At 48.0% G+C, this 20,327-nt stretch overlaps 2 protein-coding genes and 1 long non-coding RNA gene across 17 annotated transcripts in view; 2 read left to right on the top strand and 1 right to left on the bottom strand.

Moving 5' to 3' along the window:
* Positions 1-6,094, top strand: part of SELENBP1 (selenium binding protein 1) — a 171,267-nt gene extending 165,173 nt beyond the window's left edge. For all 10 annotated transcript variants that reach the window (XM_063946664.1, XM_063946663.1, XM_063946665.1 and 7 more), the window contains 7 exons: positions 2,267-2,449; positions 2,624-2,805; positions 2,980-3,058; positions 3,242-3,363; positions 4,051-4,143; positions 4,583-4,701; positions 5,431-6,094. In XM_063946664.1, the coding sequence (XP_063802734.1) occupies positions 2,267-2,449; positions 2,624-2,805; positions 2,980-3,058; positions 3,242-3,363; positions 4,051-4,143; positions 4,583-4,701; positions 5,431-5,593 (941 nt within the window). In that variant the 3' untranslated portion in view covers positions 5,594-6,094. The remainder of the gene's footprint in view (positions 1-2,266; positions 2,450-2,623; positions 2,806-2,979; positions 3,059-3,241; positions 3,364-4,050; positions 4,144-4,582; positions 4,702-5,430) is intronic.
* Positions 742-17,571, bottom strand: LOC134980054 (uncharacterized). 2 transcript variants are annotated; one of them, XR_010190321.1, is made up of 4 exons: positions 17,482-17,571; positions 15,707-16,095; positions 15,079-15,176; positions 742-1,037 (listed from the first exon to the last, which is right to left on the bottom strand). It is a non-coding gene; the product is annotated as an uncharacterized LOC134980054 (long non-coding RNA). The 2 variants fall into 2 exon arrangements; XR_010190322.1 differs by lacking the exon at positions 742-1,037 and adding an exon at positions 7,323-8,995.
* Positions 17,572-17,603: 32 nt separating this feature from the next.
* RFX5 (regulatory factor X5) overlaps positions 17,604-20,327 on the top strand; it is a 28,923-nt gene continuing 26,199 nt past the window's right edge. The window contains exons 1-2 of one of the 5 annotated variants that reach the window (XM_063946674.1): positions 17,604-17,686; positions 19,738-19,869. In XM_063946674.1, coding sequence (XP_063802744.1) covers positions 17,604-17,686; positions 19,738-19,869 — 215 coding nt within the window. Of the gene's footprint in view, positions 17,687-17,855; positions 17,921-18,172; positions 19,402-19,421; positions 19,870-20,327 lie in introns of those variants that run through there. The other 4 variants (XM_063946678.1, XM_063946677.1, XM_063946675.1 and 1 more) reach the window with 4 other exon arrangements.

The following is a 20,327-nucleotide window of genomic DNA, read 5'->3' as shown; positions in this document are numbered from 1 at the left end:
GCTGTGAGCGAAAACACACAATCTCTAAACACAGCAACAGTTCTCCTCCTTCTCCTCTGAATATTCACCAGCCCAACAGGTCTGGCTGGGATGACGAGGGGCAGGCAAGTGGCGGAGGCATTTAAACTAGCACCTGAATAGAGAAATGGTTGTACTATTACTAGTTGTCACAATACTCTGCCGCAGCCTGCTCTCAGATACGCCAACCTGACGGTCGTGACGTGGTTTAAACTTCCACCAAGAAGAGTTTTCACAAAACACTTCAATCACACATCTAGATCCACACTTATTACATGTAGCATGGGCCATTCCAGGCGTGTGGTTTCTTAAGAGGCACAGAGATACTGATACAATTTGGGGAATTATTGTGAAATATCTCCAGGGTTAACGTATACTGAAATGTGTAATAAGCAAGGCACATCATTGGGTATTAACTGTCTTGTTGCTGGACATTTAATGAGTTAATCACTCGCTTCTAAGTAACTAATCCAGTAAATAAGGGGAGGGGGGGGGGTAGGATAGAAGAGACAGGCCAGGTATGTACATAAAGTCCTATTATGGGATGTTCACATAACTCTTCTGTCCTTACACCTCTTGACCTGGTCTGACAGTTCTGGTATTTTTGGGCGTGAGGCAAGAAGTTTTTAACACTGACCTTTTATGACTGGTGTGAGATTCTGTTCCCTGCCTCTAAAGAACAATATAAACTTACACCCCAAACCCCCCCTCTCCCTCCTCCCAGGTCATTTTCAGCCCCATTATGCGTACAGTCATGCCACGTGGCTTTGAAAAATCTCCATAACCCATGACTATGCCACATTAGTAATTTATGCTACCAAACAGTGCGTGTATTAAGGTGCGTGTTTACGGCCGACTGATCCAAAAATAACAACCGGTCAGGCATTCTAGATCGTCCAGCACGTTCCCCCGATACCGTATTTTCTAAGTCTCCGGTCAGCTGTAAAGGCACACGCGCACACACCCTCTTTTTTTTGACAATAGGGGCAGGTGGTGGGGGCATCGAACATGTGGAGGACCTGAAAAGAGAAATAATGGTTAATAAACATACTTGTACTAGACAAAGAATTACTGTTAGTAGTAATGGAAGCCACGTAACGATGCAGGTGTTAAATATATCCATGTGAGAGCACCCGTGCATTCAGTAGGGACTTCTTAAAGTGACTGTAAACACCAATTTTAGATTGTCCGTCCATACCCCGGCCCCTCACTCGTCCAAACATAAGAAATCACTGATGTGTTTGTGGCAGAATTCCAATAAGCAATGTTTGCGGGCCTTAATGTCACAATGCTGGTGTCCATTAATGTTATGGAACATTATAGTTAGATTAGAGGCCTGCTGACCCGTGGGAATGTGCCTAATGTTGCGTGGTGTGTTTTTGTGTTCTGTACTCGCCAGCCTCTGCTTAGCTGCTGAACCAAGGATTAAGACTCCAGCTAAAAGGCAAACAAAAATGCAAAAAACACCAGTGGCGTCTTTAGACACCGTCCATTATGTGCTGATGGCTTTGCCTACGCAACTGTAATGTTAGTTGGTTCCAGTGCGCACATTTGAAAATACAGAGGAGCATGGGAAGAGGCCCGAACCATTTGTGGGCCCCAAACACTCCAGGCCTGGGAATGCCAGACAGGATCCCTTGTCTAATCTAGACTGACTATCACTGCTGTATTCTCACGAGAAGCCACCTGCGAGTAATACGGGAGCCTAGAAAGTGGCACTGTATGCATACGGGTGAGAACAATCCCCCAAAGCACTGATGCTCTGGGAGGGAAGCTGGTACTGTAGTATGTAGCATGTGGAGTATCACACATGGAGTGTGGCACTATATACACATGGGAGACACTGATGCTCTGGGAGGGATGCTGGTACTGTAGTCTGTAGCAGGTGGAGTATCACACATGGAGCGTGGCACTGTATACACATGGGAGACACTGATGCTCTGGGAGGGATGCTGGTACTGTAGTAGGTGGAGCATCACACACGGAGCGTGGCACTGTATACACATGGGAGACACTGATGCTCTGGGAGGGATGCTGGTACTGTAGTCTGTAGCAGGTGGAGTGTTGCACATGGAGCGTGGCACTGTATACACATGGGAGACACTGATGCTCTGGGCGGGATGCTGGTTCTGTAGTCTATAGCAGGTGGAGTATCACACATGGAGCGTGGTGTCTTCTGGAGCAGGGACACCCATGAACTTGCACTAGTTCCCGCTCTCTGTGACCAGGTCTCTGCTCTGTATCTCAGGTGGCTTTGTGTTGCTGGATGGAAAGACGTTTAAGGTGAAAGGGAACTGGGAAGCGAAGGGACAGGCTGCACGATTTGGCTACGATTTCTGGTACCAACCCCGGCACAACATCATGGTTAGCTCCGAATGGGGGGCCCCCAAGGTGTTCAGCAAAGGCTTCAACATAGAAGACGTACAGGCTGGTAAGAGAACGGTTTTCCAACTCATGGGGGTTTTATAATCTGCTTTCCCTTTTACAGAGGAGCAAGGGAAGGGGCCTGCACCACTTCTGGACCCCACCCCAAACACTCCAGGCCTCGAAAAGCCAGACAGGATCCCTTGTCCAATCTAGACTTGCTATCATTGCTGTATTGTAGGGCACTACGGGAGCCAGTTGCACTTCTGGGATTGGACCAAACACACCCGCATACAGAGTCTGGACCTGGGGGTGGACGGCCAGATCCCACTGGAAGTACGCTTCCTGCACAATCCTGATGCTGACCAGGGCTTCGTCGGGTGTGCTCTCGGCAGCTCTGTGTTTCGCTTCTTCAAGACCAAGGTGAGATGGAGAGGATCATGTGTGGTGGGAAGTAGTGACCATCTGTCACATTGGTGCTGCTGCCGCTTCCTGTAATAGGTGGGCGATGTATTCAGGCTCAGGTGTGGTATACCTAGAAGTGTGTGATATGAAGGGATACCTGACCCTAACTCGTCTGTTATCTTTCTGGTACAGGATGGGCCATGGGCCGCAGAGAAGGTCATCCAGGTTCCCCCTAAGAAGGTGGAAGGTTGGGCATTGCCAGAGATGCCAGGTGAGTGATTTACTATCAGAGTCGCTGGGACAGGTGAGAGATTGGTAGTAAGCGTAGCTGTAATATGAGGGGTGGTCTGTATGGATTAGGGGGCTTGTGTTGTGTCCATGCTGAAAGTCAGAGAATATTTACCAACAGAATGGTTTGCTGTATGTTATTCTTACACCTGTCCCTCCCCCTCAGGCCTGATCACAGACATCCTGCTGTCATTGGATGACCGTTTTATGTACTTCAGTAACTGGCTGCACGGTGACATCAGACAGTATGACATCACTGACACCAAGAACCCCAAACTGGTTGGACAGGTGAGTGTTGTGTCCTCCAGGAATGGTGGCAGGATGGGTGGGGGACGCAGGTGATAAGTCAGAGGGGAGCTGTCCTTCCTCAGGCCACTTCTACACTTGCAGGGCAGCTATATATTCCCCATTACATCCCGTGCCGCTCGGCTTTCCACGTCGGAGGCTAACACTCTGCCATGTTTGCCACACAATGTCTAATCTAAACCGGAGTCTATAACCAAGCAGAGCAGACATGCCGCGCAGAGTCTTTGTGCTTATTGGTCACTGGTTGAATGATGTCCTCCATGATGTTCCTCTGTGTGGTGGGACAGGGTGGCCTCCATCAGGCACTATTACTGCTGTAGAGGCATTGCTCAGTGTCTTAGTAGTGTCATTTTGCACCTCACAATGGGGGTTGTGGATACATTCAGTAGCCAGAATCACATATTATGTTCCCATTCCCACTATTACATTTGCATTGTAAACAACGTTTTCCCCAAAGGGAACTATGTTGGGGCAGCGCCACCTGATGAGGAGGAAGCTGCCACCGCCATATTGTCATAGCTGGTATTGGGGACTCGTGGACACATTCTGTGTACTACCACTTACGCTGAGTGTCTGCCATGAGCCCTGTGACCCTGTCTCTTGTGGGTCCTTAGGCAGCCGTGTTCCTGGGCTCTGATGCAGTTTATCCTTTGCGCTCATGTCTTGCAGGTGTTCCTCGGAGGCAGCATTGTGAAAGGAGGCCCAGTTACGGTGCTGGAAGACAAGGAGCTGAAAGAGCCTCCAGAGCCAGTGTACATAAAGGTGAGGAATTCTCAGCAAGTGCTGCATCAGTGAGACTCGTCCTCAGCGCGCTCTGATTACCTTTTACATAGGATCAGTATATAGGTGGGGCTGAATGTGTTACCCCAGTGTATTGTTCTGTTACCTGCATTAATCACACTTCCCTGCGTGTACACTAATTACCACCACGGCCCATGGTAATTATAAAAGCATGTTAGGCTTGTTCAGGAGATTCAGCAAAATTCACCGATCCCGGGGTCTGTATGGTGACCTCCGGGATCCCAAACGCTGCTCTCCCTATACCAACCCTCTGGACAATGGAGGTCTGGGGAAGAGTCTCTTCTCTGTCCCGATCAGTTACAGGCCCTATGCACCTGACACCATGTGGACTATCTGCCTCATAATATTGGGTGGATGATCCCAGTGTAGAAATTCAGTATATTCTATTTGTGTCTTGTAGGGGAAGAAGATTCCTGGTGGTCCTCAGATGGTTCAGCTCAGTCTGGACGGACGTAGACTCTACGTGACCACATCCCTATACAGCGCGTGGGACAAACAGTTCTACCCGGACATGGTCAAGTAAGAGACAGATGTGTTCTGCATATTCTGTGTATGTTTGCCCCTTGCTGTAATGCCAGGCTTACTTTCAGTTATTCGTACACCCATCTAAAGGGACACTGTGCCAGGCTACAACACGAGTCAGACCACCAGCTATTAATGTCACAAGCTCTGCAGATATTACACACCGGCTGTTTCAGGTGACTGAGTAACCTTATCCCCACATGGAGCTCCTGTCATTCCTGCTCTGCAGCCACATGTTCCCAGGCACAATCCTACCTAGATCGTAAGGTAAAATACCGGCGGAACCGGCCGTGCGACTGTCACCGTTATATATTTCTTGTATCTTCCGCCCAACCCTGGAGCCAACTGTTCATTGTCACAAACACGCCAATAAACCCTTTCACATGTCCTCAGATCATACCTGCTTCATGGTGTTCCTCTGCCCCCTGGCAGACTACGGGTTAATGTTGATTCCCCAATTCTCCAACCCATGTATAAATTGTACTGTCTATAGGACATAATTATATAAATGCCTATCTGTGCCAAAGTGTAACGGGCAGGAGCATAATGGCTGAACATGAGACTCTGGACTGATAGGAGAGGGGGGTGTATGTGTAACCTGTGCACTCTATCCACCATCTTGTCTCCCTTCAGTAGTGTGTGCCAACTCTGTATTGGGTAAGGAATGCCTCTGCTTCACCAGTGCTGGCAGAACCTCCTCTCTGACCTCTCATGTCTCCCTTGCAGGGATGGTGCAGTCATGATGCAGATTGATGTGGACACAGACAAGGGAGGTCTGAAGTTGAATCCAAACTTCCTGGTGGATTTCGGGAAGGAGCCAGGTGGCCCGGCCCTAGCTCACGAATGTCGCTATCCAGGGGGAGACTGCACCTCCGACATCTGGATCTAAACTGCAAGATCCAGAGTCACATCTGCTTCTGTGCCAATCCACAACAGTGACACCCTGGAATAGCCCCTTATACAGCTTATTTGTGTATCCCTGTTGTGCTGACCTGCCTCGGACAAAGTCTTAAATCTGCCCAGCCTACGCTATCATTCTGTACCATATACACTGTAACATCTCAGCCCCTCGCAAATGACTGACTCCTGCCCTGTCGGCCACCCTCCCGCTGATTCCTGACCTGTCTGCCTCTCGCACACTACCACATATACTTGTGTTGCGTGTCCCTCAGATCGCAGGTCACGCGCTTGGGTAGGACTGAGAATATTGCTAAACCTGCAGTTCCATAATACAAGAAGAATGGAGTAATAACGAATGCTTTATTGTAATTCATCTTCTAAGATTTGTGATCATTCCTGCAATGTAAAACCTGAATATGTGTCCAGAACCGGTTCCTGCTGCCTGGCATCTTTCTCTATCTCATCCCCATTAAATGTGTGTTATCATCCACCCGGAGCTGTCTCTTTATTCCCACCAGTGATAAAACTGCTCTCCTACAACAAATACTCCAAGTGGTTCTCATTCCCTTTATCTAGATTATAGTGTGTGTGGATATTATACCTAATAATATAACTAGTTGGGAGTGCTACCCATAGCTTATTACTATAACAAACTCACAGAAGCTGTTATCTGGATGCATGGAACCTCACAATTACACTTTAAAATATCACTTTTATTAGCATCATTTATAAGGAAACATTTTGTGATCAGCTGAAATATTAAAACAGAGTGTGAATAGAAAGTTAGTGTTAAACCTTTGATTACATTGAATCATAACTGTCTACAAATAATTCTTCCACTTTCGGCTTTCCTGCCCCCGCTGTAATGTATACACTTGTATCTGTATGATCCGGTTATCTCCTCAGGAATTTGGCTCATGAATTGGAGCTTGGTTTATTACGGATAAGTTTTATATACTCACTGTTCCAGTAAACTATATTGCATTAGAACTGAACGTTATTGGACTTCTGATACATTTAACAGTGTCCCTGTATTATTGTATCACCAGTTACTATTCTTTTGGTTATAATGAACAACATCCTAATCATGTGTTATATTTCTTATTTTCTGGTGGTCAGAGGGTGTATATAAATAATAGATATAGAAGTCCTTAAGTTATGAAGGGTGTAATAAAATGAGTAGGGTTATAAGAGGATATTTATTAATGCCCATTTCTCTGTATCAGTGCCCAGTGGGTCCGCATGGCTCAGCTATGAATAATCTGGCTAATTACCTTTGAATTAGATGGTAATGCATGTGTTTAGTAATTGCTACACACACCCCTTAAAAACGACAAATATTTTCTATATGACACTAGTATTAATCTGCCCTCAGTGTCCGTTAATCTATTTTCTAAGCATGCAACGCTTCGTGTGTCTATTGCCCTGTTATATATTCTATTTTATATCCACAAATTGTTAGTGTTCCCTATACATGGAACCTATAGCCAAAGTTTAATGGACCCGAGGGCAGATTAAAATGAATATTTTCTATAAGGGACACTGGTATTTAAAGGGGTGTGTATAGTAATTACTAAACGCATGCATTAACGTCTAATTCAAAGGTTATTAGCCAGAATATTCATAGCTGAGCCACAGACGGACCCACTGGGCACTGATACAGAGAAATGGGCATCAATCAATATCCTCAAATAACCAGTCTCATTTTATTACACCCTTCATAACTACTATATTTAGACACACCATCTGACCTCCAGAAGATATAGGAAATAAAACACATGATTAGGACGTTATTCGTTCTAACCGAAAGAATAGTAACTGGTGATACAATAATACAGGGACACTGTCCTCCAGAGTGTGACTTGTGTATCACTATACAGGAGCAGTGTACTATGGTGTCCTCTAGCCTCCAGAGTGTGTCTTGTGTATCACTATACAGGGGCAGTGTACTATAGTATGATGTGTCCTCTAGCCTCCAGGCATTACCTCCAGAGTGTCTCTTGTGTATCACTATACAGGGGCAGTGTACTATAGTGTGATGGTGTCCTCTAGCCTCCAGGCATTACCTCCAGAGTGTGACTTGTGTATCACTATACAGGGGCAGTGTACTATAGTGTGATGGTGTGCCCTCTAGCCTTCGGGTATTACCTCCAGAGTGTGACTTGTGTATCACTATACAGGGGCAGTGTACTATAGTATGATGGTGTGTCCTCAAGCCTCCAGGCATTACCTCCAGAGTGTGACTTGTGTATCACTATACAGGAGCAGTGTACTATAGTATGATGGTGTGCCCTCTAGCCTTCGGGTATTACCTCCTGAGTGTGACTTGTGTATCACTATACAGGGGCAGTGTACTATAGTGTGATGGTGTGCCCTCTAGCCTCCAGAGTGTGACTTGTGTATCACTATACAGGGGCAGTGTACTATAGTGTGATGGTGTGCCCTCTAACCTCCAGGCATTACCTCCAGAGTGTGACTTGTGTATCACTATACAGGGGCAGTGTAATATAGTATGATGGTGTGTCCTCTAGCCTCCAGGCATTACCTCCTGAGTGTGACTTGTGTATCACTATACAGGGGCAGTGTACTATAGTATGATGGTGTGTCCTCAAGCCTCCAGGCATTACCTCCAGAGTGTGACTTGTGTATCACTATACAGGGGCAGTGTCCTCTAGCCTCCAGGCATTACCTCCAGAGTGTGACTTGTGTATCACTATACAGGAGCAGTGTACTATAGTGTGATGGTGTGTCCTCTAGCCTCCAGGCATTACCTCCAGAGTGTGACCTTGTGTATCACTATACAGGGGCAGTGAACTATAGTATGATGGTGTGTCCTCTAGCCTTCGGGTATTACCTCCAGAGTGTGACTTGTGTATCACTATACAGGGGCAGTGTACTATAGTATGATGGTGTCCTCTAGCCTCCAGGCATTACCTCCAGAGTGTGACTTGTGTATCACTATACAGGGGCAGTGTACTATAGTATGATGGTGTGCCCTCTAGCCTCCAGAGTGTGACTTGTGTATCACTATACAGGGGCAGTGTACTATGGTGTGCCCTGTGCCCCACAGGCTGTAAAATCCTCCTTTGCAGGAATGTGCTGCTCAGTGACACCATAAAAGCGCTCCTATTTACACTGCGGCGCCTGCATAGTGATCATAAACCAGGTTATTGCCGCGTCCCGTCTGCAAAGTCTTATCATGGGGTCATTTAAAGGCAACACAACATAAGGGGACGGAGGGTGGGCAGCACGGATGGTGTAATGGTTAGCATTACTGCCTCACTGCACTGAGGTCATGGGTTCGATTCCCACCATGGTCCTGTGTGGAGTTTGTATGTTCTCCCTGTACTTGAGTGGAGTTCCTCCGGGTACTCCGGTTTCTTCCTACAATCTAAAAATATACTGGTAGGTTAATTGGCTCCCAACAAAATTTACCCTAGCGTGACTCTGTGTGTGTATACATGTGATAGGGAATATAGAGTGTAAGCTCCACTGGGGCAGGGACTGATGTGAATGGGCAAATATTCTCTGTACAGCGCTGCGGAATATGTGTTTGCTATATAAATAACTGGTAATAAATACCCTAATTCTCTTTAGGAGTAGTAGGTGCAGGGAAGGTGACCCCAGCACATGTGGTAACAGATGGGACAACAATGCTGTGTATAGCTTATTTCCTAGGCTTTGGGAGAACAGCACTAGTACATTGCAGCAGGGAACCCCATCCCCACCCTCCCCTCTCTTCTGATGCAGCGTCCAGCTTTCCCTACACACAGGCGCTCACTGTAAGCAGTACAGGTGTTGTGTCCTGTATATTCTGTAGTCTGGATCAGTACGAAATCCCACCGGATAGAATACCGACACTGAAATACCCGACCGGCACAATCCCGACAGGGGTGCGAGCGTAATGCAGCCCGGGCTCACTGCGCTCGCCATGCTGCGGGCACTGTGTTGAGCGCACTAATTTATTCTCCCTCTCTGGGTGTCGTGTAGACCAAGAGAGGGAGAATGTTAGGATTGGGCTGGTCAGGATTCCGGTGTCGGTATTCCGACCGCCAGGAATCCGTCTGGTGGGATCTTGACCGCATTCCCTGTAGTTATTAGTCCCTGCTAGGCCTGGCTTATTGTGAGTTAGCCTGTCATCGTGCTAAACCCACAGGACACCACTAGATGGCAGTATGTCACAGGCAGTTGCGGACACAGAAAACCGCTTTGTCATCTGTAGCAGGAAACATGGAGACTGTCTCTATATTAGTTCTCTGAGAGCAGAGAAGGGCTTGCGGGAGGCATTCCCCCAAATGTGCCCTGCCTATAATCTAGAGCCAATGTGGCCATGGATGGACAGACTGTGCCCTAGCCCTCTCCGCACTATAATCCACCGCTTCCATGGTACAGCCGGGCCTGGTACCTGTACCCTCTCATAATAAATATGCCAGAGCCCGGATATAGCTACATTAGACATAGTGCCAGCTGCATGTCAATAATGCCATGTGTAATACAGAGCAGGAAAGCTACTGTCACCTATAGAGTATATTAGGAATATGTCTGCTGCAGGGTACACTGGGCTCCACAGGGATGACATTGGGGTGTAGAGTAGGATCTTATTCCGAGGCACCAACAGGCTAAAAGCTTTGACTGTTCCCAGAATGCACAGCGCCGCCTCCTCTATAACCCCGCCTCCGTGCACAGGAGTTTAGTTTTGTAGTTGGTGCCATGCAGTAAGCAGGCATATAACAGGGGGGCTGCCCCAGCAGCCCTGAGAAGAAGCTTTTAAAAGAAAAATGAAGACTTCAAGGGCTGCAGCAGAGACACTGTGAGTGTTAGATGTCAGTCAGACATCTCCTGCTGCAGCTCCATCACCTCCCCCAGCGGCGCTGTACAGTCCCGCGCCCTGGTTGCCGGGTACCTACAGCAGAGGCTCCGGTTCCTCTTTGTCAGTCACACACACACCACCGCTGCCCTCCTGGATCGTGTGGCCGCACACAGGGAGGAGGTAAGAGGGTCCCCCAGGCGGGTCCTGAGGGAAATTGCGATCCGGCGCGTTCGGTGGGAGGCGGGCCGCGCATGCTGGCGTGGACACTGTGGCAGTACAGGGACCCTACTATATCCACCAGGGCATGGGCACAAGTTGGTTTTATTAAAAACCGCTTATTATACAGCCCACAGTACCCGGTGGTGAAGTCCAGCAGAAGGATAAGGCTTTGACTTGTAACCCCTCCCCCAGCCCCAGGGCGCCATTTAGAGTAAATGTTCCCGCCCTGGCGCTGCATCTCTCTCCCTCACTCCCTGTCAGCGTTTGGGTGCCATTAGGACAAGCTGAGCTGATCCTGGGACTGTTTGGGCAAAGTCTCCTCTGTGTAAAGCCGCCTGTCTGTCAGCGCTGTGCATCTTACAGGACACTTAAGTATTCTGCATGTCTGCTGACAGTGTTAGTTAAGAGAGTGCATTTAGTCAGGGTTATATAGCACAAGTACCCTGTAATATACATGGAACAGATTTCTGAGGGTCTCCAAGTTTCTTTTTTTTTTGTAAATAATTTTTATTCATAAGGTCACAAATATAAATCAATACCAGCAGACAATTAATTCAACCAGTACATTATATGTATAGCAGAATCCTTGGCAATTATAAAGATAACTGAACAGATAAAAACAAAGACAGTGACCCATTTTTTACCCAGAAAGCGGGTATTGTAAAATAGGAACAGAGCCAGTTAGCAACGTAGTGAACTGATGAACAGTGTAGAGGAAAGGTAGAAAAACGGTCTAGAGGAGAGAAAAACCGAGAAGAAAGGACAGAATAGTATAGAATAGATTCCCCGGGGGGGGGGGTCTCCTTAAGTCTCGTGCAGGGTATCACATGGTAAAGGGTAAAGGGTGAAGGGGCATGCTGGGTGGCCAGCCACGGACTCCAAACCTTCTCAAACGACCCAGGAGAGCAATTAATAATGCTAGTCATATATTCCATGCGGTAAACGTACCATATACGGGCAACTATAGGTTGCATGGAAGGCGGGATAGGGTTTTTCCAATCTGCGGCTAATTGACATGTTGTTGCAGACACTATATGACGTAGTAGTTTATTTTGAGATTTCGTTAGTGTTGGTAGGTTTAAGGGGAGGAGAATATACTTAGGGTCAGAAGGAATAGAGATCTGTAACAGACTAGATATAATTTGAATCACTTCCCTCCACATATGCACTATTTTAGTACACGACCACCATATATGTAGGAAAGAGCCCTCTGCGCCACATCCTCTCCAGCATCTATCCGTCGTGCCCGTGTACATTTTGCTCAAGCGAGATGGTACATAGTACCTCTATATAACAATTTATAGACATTCTCCTTGTTTCTAACGCAGATGGAACTAGATGCTGCGTTATCCCAGGCCTCAGACCATTCCTCGTCATCTAGAGCCGAGCCTAGGTCCGTTTCCCATGCTCTCTCATGTGGATCACGCTGAGAGGAAGTATTCCCATTGAGAATAGTATATATGAAGGAAATTAACCCCTTGGTTGAGTGACGTCTGAAACAAATAGTCTCAAACGTGGTTTAGGGGTCTGCTAAAGAGGACGTGGCTCATCGAGGAGTGAAAATGTCTAAGTTGTAAGAATTGATAGAAAAACCGAGAAGGAATATCAATATTGTCCTGAATCTGAGAGAATTGTGGAAAACTAGTATGCTTGGTGATGTCATTCAGATACAAGATACCTCTATCCCGCCAGGGAGCAAACAGTGATTTATTTGTACCAGGAGGGAATGCCGGGTTGTGTAATATTGGAATGATAGGGGATGGGGCCGGGGCCAAGCCAAATTTCTTATTGGCAGTGTCCCAAATCATTAACGAGCGGGAAACTACGGGATGAAATACTATAGTTCTGGGGCGACAGGATTTCGGAAGCCAGAGAAGAGAGACCCACTTCGGCAGCTTCTATAGACACCCAGACCCTTCTAGATTTGGGGTTGCACAATTGCACGCAGTGTGAGAGCTGTGTGGCCAGATACTATCTCCTGAAGTCTGGAATGCCTAGGCCGCCACTAAATGTTGGGCGCTGTAAGAGTTTCAATCGGACACGGGGACGCTTATTCGCCCAAATGAATTGTGACGTGTGAAATTGTAAGAATTTAAAAACCGATGGTGGAACAAAAATCGGGAGGGTCTGAAACAAGTAAAGTATCCGAGGGAGCACGTTCATCTTCACCGAGTTTACCCTACCCACCCAGGAGATAAAGAGGCTGGACCAAGAGGACAAATCTGATTTAAAGCGATCTAACAGCCCGGGGAAATTAGCTTGGTAAAGTTGGTGGTGGCTATGTGTGAGAAAAATTCCTAGGTATTTGATCTTCTGCTTATGCCATTGAAATGGGAAGGAATTTTCCAGTAACCGCTTAGTCGGGCCGGGGATATAAAAATTCAATACCTCAGTCTTGCTCGTATTGAGTTTATAACCTGAATATTTGGAGTAGAGGTCAATCTCCGAAAGGAGCGGCTGTAACGACTGAGATGGCAATCCCAGGGATATAAGAACATCATCAGCGTATAGCGCGATTTTATGCTCAGAGGGGCCTACCTGCACTCCTGCTATATCTACATTAGCTCGGATCCGGGCTGCCAGTGGTTCCATAACCAGGGCAAATAATAACGGGGAGAGCGGGTATCCCTGTCTGGTGCCGTTAGTGCTATTAAACGCGGTTGATGTGAGGCGATTAACTGAAACCGGGGCAGTAGGGGACCTATAGAGCGCCGAAATACCTTCAAGGAATTTGCCAGAAAACCCCATCCTCCGGAGTACTGAAAAGGCGAAGGGCCAGGAGATTCTGTCAAAAGCCTTTTCGGCATCCAATGCTAGTAGCAACGAGGGTAGCTTCTGTTTATGAATAGAGTGTATCAAATCTATGGCTCTCCTGGTATTGTCGGAGGCCTGGCGACCAGAAATGAAGCCCACTTGGTCCGGGTGTATCAAATGTGTAAGCAGGGGAGCTAAGCGGTTGGCCAAGATTTTCGCATATATCTTAAGATCTATGTTTAGCAAAGAAATCGGGTGATAGTTGGAACAACGTGTTGGATCCTTTTCTGGTTTCGGAATCACAATAATGTCTGCTTGTACGGTTGCTGGTGCAAATGATGCTCCCCCTAAACACTATTAAAAAGCGAGGTAAGGTGCGGGGCCAATTCTGTATGGAATGTTTTGTAATATTGGGTGGTAAAGCCATCTGGACCAGGGGCAGCTGACGACCGCATGGATTTGATGACGGCCACCGTCTCTTCCAGCGATATATCTGCATTCAGAAGAGTGATCTGTTGCTCCGTCAAACTCGGGAAGGGGGCATCTAACAAATATGAACATGCTCCCTGGGGACCATTGGGGGGAAGAGGGGGGCAGGGAGATTATATAAGGAACTGTAATAGTCCCGAAATTCCTCCACCATCAATTTAGGATCATAAGTAAGTGTGTCTGATACTGAAGTTTTTCTATCAGTCCTACAGCCCGCTTACTTCTCAGCTTATTAGCTAAAAGGCTATCAATTTTATCCACTTTGTCGTAAAATTTTTGACGGAGCTTCTGTAGTATAGCTGCCGCCCTCCGCGACAGAAGGGTGTTTAACTGGCCTTTGAGATTATTTATCTGGGAGAGTAGGGAGTCGCACGGTGCAAGTTTATGTTGAGCCAAAAGCGCAGAAATTTTAGATTCCAGTGAGGAAATTTCCTGTGCCGCTTTCTTACGTATGGCCGAGGCCTTAGACATAAACTGGCCGCGAATAGTGGCTGTATGTGCTTCCCAGACCAGGCTAGGAGGTACTTCTGGGGAGGCGTTTTCCTCAAAGAAAAGTTTTAGATTTAATTTAGTGTCTAAGAGGGTAGAGGGGTGCGAAAGAAGAGTGTCATCAAAGACGCCACTTACGGGATTTGTTAGGGGATCCATAGAAGTCTACCTGGATATACACCCCTGCATGATCTGTCCATGAACAGGGAGTAATGCCTGAGTCAGATATGAGCGTTGAGAGTGAATTAGATACATGTATCATATCTATTCTAGAGTAATGCTGGTGAGGTGCAGAGAAGTGGGTATAATCTCTGGCGTGCCGTCCCGTAAATCAAGCTGCTTGAGGGAGGATGTCAATGTGAGGGCAGCGTCAGATGGGAGTGCATCCTTCTTATTTTTAGGCGGAGTGGATTTATCTTGAGAAGGGTCATGCATGGTAATAAAGTCCCCGCCTAAGATGATATAGCCCTGCTCCACTCTAGTAAGCTTAAAAAAAAATGTGCGAAAAAAACGTGATTGATCTTGATTAGGGGCATACACAGACACTAGCGTGAGTATATCAGTGCGGAGCGTACCAATAACTATCAGGTACCGGCCGTCAGGATCGGCTATGGTTGTAGTGTGAACAAATGGGACGTTACGGTGGATCAATATAGCCACCCCCCTTTTCTTACAGTCAGCAGAGGCAAAAAAGGTCTGGGTAAATTGCTTACCGGATAGTTGAGAGTGTGCACTGGTGAAGTGAGTCTCTTGGAGGAAGACTATATCGGCTTTCTCTCTCCGACAAGCGGACAACATCACTGTACGTTTCCTGGGAGAATTAAGCCCGTTAACATTTATAGAAAACAAAGAAAATGGAATGTTTCCAACCTGCGCTTCTAATCAATGCAGCTGACAACCTGATCGGGTTACACCTTTACCCGCAGTTAAAACAGCATGAAAACTAAATGGTTCAGGTTGTCTGCGCTAGAATATACCATACATAGTATATTGTTACCACTTCTATAAGACAGGTATATATGCTACCTCTAATAGTAATGATAATCACTACAGGGCAAATAATAAACCCTTCTTCATACTAAGACCTCCAATTCCTAGAGACACGGTTTGATACAATATCACACTCCCATTCTGACACAGTAACAATTATGTGACCACGCAGATGTTACAATGTTTCTCCTTTCTGTCTGGGTCTGGCTGATAATGCAGTGAGATTTTCCCCTTTTAACTTGGCTGATGGGCCGACACTTACTTCAGTGTTCTCACCCGCAGTCATCAAAAGGTATCTTTATCGTGAGCTCAACTATCTGCAATCTGTGCTGAATGGCAATTACAACTTACATTGGAGTTCAGTCTCGCGTGCTTCAAAAGGTATCTTAGGTATCTTTATGGTCCCCCACTTCTTATCAGAGAAAGACGTGTAGCATCGGTCCAAAAGGAACAGGTTTATTAAACCAAACACCAGTTAAAATACAGGTATGCTGAGACAGTCACTTGCGGGGAGATGTAGTGTAAAGCGTCCTTTCCGGTCTCTGTTCGTGCTGCAGTCACGATCGGTGCCAGGCGGATGGATGTTAAGCAGCAGCTTCGCCTTCCCTTCAGTGATACTCTCAGCTCCCGGTATGCAGACGGCCTCAACACGTTTCGGATAGTTCTCTATCCTTCCTCAAGAGATACCGCCATGTCTATCTCCCCGGGTATTTATCCTCTGAGGGTCCCGGTCACTTGATCTGAAAGAACCAATCGGCATTATCTATACCCGGCTTCTCTCAATCAAAGTTAAAAACGGCCTATGATGTACCTCACTAGTAAAACCATTCTCATATACAATATATAAAATCTTTCTATTACATGTATAAAAACAATACAATTCATCTATTGAACTTTATATACAGATAATTTAAAACAAATCAGTACCCTATCTAACATCCCTATACAGTAATTCCTATAGTCGAGACATGCTAGTTGGGCAATCCCACATTATTAGAAGCCGGGTTTGTGAGTGAATGTCCGTAGTAAACAGATGGAGAAAGCAAAAACAGAAAGAGAACGTATATTAGATGTTATACAGCAGTAAATAGCTCTTTTCTTTCTACTACTTGTTATAAGAACCATTTGGATTCAAATTAAATTTTTAATCCATTTGGTGTCAGAGTTTTCATCTCATATATAGTGCGCATTTCTAGTCTAGCTAGTGCAGATTCCATATCTTTAGTACGCCAATTGCTTTCGCCTAATTTGATCCCACAGAATGATTTTAGTTCTTTAATCTCACATTTGTGGCTATCCTTAAAATGCATAGACACACTGTGGTTCTCAAATCCTTTTTTTAATATTTCGTACATGTTCTGATAAACGTTCTTTTAGCATTCTGCTTGTTCGACCGATGTACTGGGTCCCGCAAAAAAAAATAAGTAGAAAAAATAATTAAAAAACATTGGGCCATTCTCAAAAGAGACCCTCTTCTTAAATATGCTATTACAGATCATCCTAAATTTGTGTACAAAAAAGCAGAAAACCTAGGTTCCAAATTGGTTAGAACTGAAGTGCCCTGCCTATACAAAAAATGACCACTAGGATTACCTCAAAAGGTTTTTATAGATGTGGCCAATGCACTATGTGCAAAAATTGTAAAACTCCAAATAAGGTGGAAAAATATGAATCGAATATAACTAAGGTGGAATATTCAGTTAGGGATTTTATTATTTGCAACAGTAAAAATGTCATATCTTTTAGAATGTATATGCGGGACCCAGTACATTATGTTTTTTTATGTCACTTTTGAGCGCCGTGGATAGACATGAATAGTAGAGGAGGACATAACATACTGTTCCTAAGAGCTTACAATCGCTGTAACACATGGTATGATCAGAGCAGATTGATGTCTTTGGTGACTGTAACACACCGTCCCCAGGAGCTTACGCGTCCTTCTACAATATGTGTGTGCCAGTGATACAGGCAGTGTGCAGCAAGCAACCCCTGGCCCCTCCCCAGTGCATGCACCCGGCCACCTATTGGCCATCATTTCCCGGCTCTGCTCCTTTAAGAAGGGGGCGTGGCCTATCTACTCCACTGCTGCTCAACCAGCCTTGAATGTTGTTACACAAGACACACACCCTTTCTGGGCGCCCTCAGAGCGCGGACTAATCGGCGCGCTGTTGCCAAGCGAAAGACCGTGCGCCAGCCAATCAGGAGCCAGTGTTTTTCCGTTTCCGGGCAAGTTACGTCGCCGCAGCCAATGGAATTTCGATTCGGGACGAAGGCTCGCGGCTGCGTGAGCCAATCAGAAAAAAGATATCGGCGGAGGCTCCCGTGGCGGCGGTAGGTGACTGTCGGGAATTTCCGCCCGTGTCCGCGGCGTGACAGGGCCCGGGGCTCCAGGGACGGGTCACACGGGCGGCGGCTGCTTCCCAGTCCTCAGCCGCCGCCTGTCACCTAATATCGCGACATGCGGGTGTCACGGGTGGGCGGGAACATGTGGGGGGGCGACATACCTCAGTGTGAGGTCACCGGGTGGTAGTACTCCGCCCCGGGGGTGGCGCCATGGGCCGAGAGGTACTCAGGGGAGTAACACTGTGGTGATACAGTCATGCCCGGGCGTTCCGGGTCACAGTGCCCCCTGCCTGGGTGTCCCGGGTCACAGTGCCCCCTGCCTGGGTGTCCCGGGTCACAGTGCCCCCTGTTTGGGCATTGCGGGGTGATAGCACCCCCTGGGGAAGAGTGTCCCCAGCCCGGGTGTCTTGGGGTAACGGTGCCCCCTGCCCAGAGTCCTAGGATAAGTGTCCCCAGCCCGGAGGTCCAATGTAAAGGTGCCCTCTGCCCAGATGTCCCGGTTCACAGTGCCCTCTGCCTGGGTGTCCTGGGGTAATAGTGCCAGCTACCCATGTGTCCCAGGGTAACGGCGCCTCTGCCTGGGTGTCCTGGGGTAATAGTGCCAGCTACCCATGTGTCCCAGGGTAACGGCGCCTCTGCCTGGGTGTCCTGGGGTAATAGTGCCAGCTACCCATGTGTCCCAGGGTAACGGCGCCTCTGCCTGGGTGTCCTGGGGTAATAGTGCCAGCTACCCAGGTGTCCCAGGGTAACGGCGCCTCTGCCTGGGTGTCCTGGGGTAATAGTGCCAGCTACCCATGTGTCCCAGGGTAACGGCGCCTCTGCCTGGGTGTCCTGGGGTAATAGTGCCAGCTACCCATGTGTCCCAGGGTAACGGCGCCTCTGCCTGGGTGTCCTGGGGTAATAGTGCCAGCTACCCATGTGTCCCAGGGTAACGGCGCCTCTGCCTGGGTGTCCTGGGGTAATAGTGCCAGCTACCCATGTGTCCCAGGGTAACGGCGCCTCTGCCTGGGTGTCCTGGGGTAATAGTGCCAGCTACCCAGGTGTCCCAGGGTAACGGCGCCTCTGCCTGGGTGTCCTGGGGTAATAGTGCCAGCTACCCAGGTGTCTCAGGGTAACGGCGCCTCTGCCTTGGTGTCCGAGGTAACGGTGTCCCCTGCCCGTGCGTCCCAGGGTAATGGTGTCCCCTGCCCATGATTTCTGGGGTAACAATGTCCCAGTGTCCCTTGCCTGTATGTTTCAGTGTAATGGTGTCCTGGGGTAACAGTGCCACCTTCCTGGTTGTCCTGGGGTACCCTGCCCGGGTAACCTGATGTAAAGGTTACCCTGACCTTGGTAATGGCGCCTCCTGGCCGGGTGTCCCCTTGTAATGGTGCCCCTGCCAGGTGTCCAGGGGAAACATTGTCCCCAGCCCGATTGTCCTGGGGTGAAGTCGTTCCCTGCCTAGGAGCCCCGGGTAAGGGTGCCCTCTGCCCGGTTGTTTTGGGGTAACAGTGTCACAAGCCCGGGTGCCCCAAGGTAAAGGTGTCCCCTGCCCGGAGTAAGGGTGTCCCTGGTAACAGTGACCGGTGTTCAGAGGTAAACGCATCCCTGAGTGTCCCGGTGTAACGGTGCCCCCAGCCCGTGTGTTCCATGGTAACAGTGTCCCCAGCTAAGTGGGAACGGCAGAGGGTGTGGTGAAAGGGTGATGACGGCTGACCTGTCGGGTGAGATGATGATCACGGTTCCCCGCTCTATCACAGGTCCTGTACGCAGGAGGGAACGGCAGAGGGTGGGGTGTTAGGGTGATGACAGGTGACCTGTCGGGTGAGATGCTGATCACGGTTCCCCGCTCTATCATAGGTCCTGTACGCAGGAGGGAACGGCAGAGGGTGTGGTGTTAGGGTGATGACAGGTGACCTGTCGGGTGAGATGCTGATCACGGTTCCCCGCTCTATCATAGGTCCTGTACGCAGGAGGGAACGGTAGAGGGTGTGGTGTTAGGGTGATGACAGGTGACCTGTCGGGTGAGATGCTGATCACGGTTCCCCGCTCTATCACAGGTCCTGTACGCAGGAGGGAATGGCAGAGGACGTACTCTATGAAAAGATAGCTAAGAAGGGAGGACTGACAGCTGGAGACACCCAGGAGACGGAGCCAAGTAACCTCCTACAGAAACTCCGCAACCGTATCACGTGAGGGCTCCGCACATCTTACTGTGTTCCCTGATCCGCAGGCTGACCGGCCACTCCTGTTTCTCCTAAAGAGTTTATTTACTGCAATGAAACATTGGGATCAGAGACCTCAGTACATATTATACCGCAGTGACCCCAGTACACATTATACCACACAGTGACCCCAGTACACATTATACCACACAGTGACCCCAGTACACATTATACCGCACAGTGACCCCAGTACACATTATACCGCACAGTGACCCCAGTACACATTATACCGCACAGTGACCCCAGTACACATTATACCGCACAGTGACCCCAGTACACATTATACCGCACAGTGACTCCAGTACACATTATACCGCACAGTGACTCCAGTACACATTATACCGCACAGTGACTCCAGTACACATTATACCGCAGTGACCCCAGTACACATTATACCACACAGTGACCTCAATACACATTATACC

The sequence above is a fragment of the Pseudophryne corroboree genome, chromosome 12 (genome assembly GCF_028390025.1).
Source record: "Pseudophryne corroboree isolate aPseCor3 chromosome 12, aPseCor3.hap2, whole genome shotgun sequence".
In the NCBI taxonomy this organism is placed as follows: domain Eukaryota; kingdom Metazoa; phylum Chordata; class Amphibia; order Anura; family Myobatrachidae; genus Pseudophryne; species Pseudophryne corroboree.
This window is presented reverse-complemented; position numbering and strand designations above follow the sequence as displayed.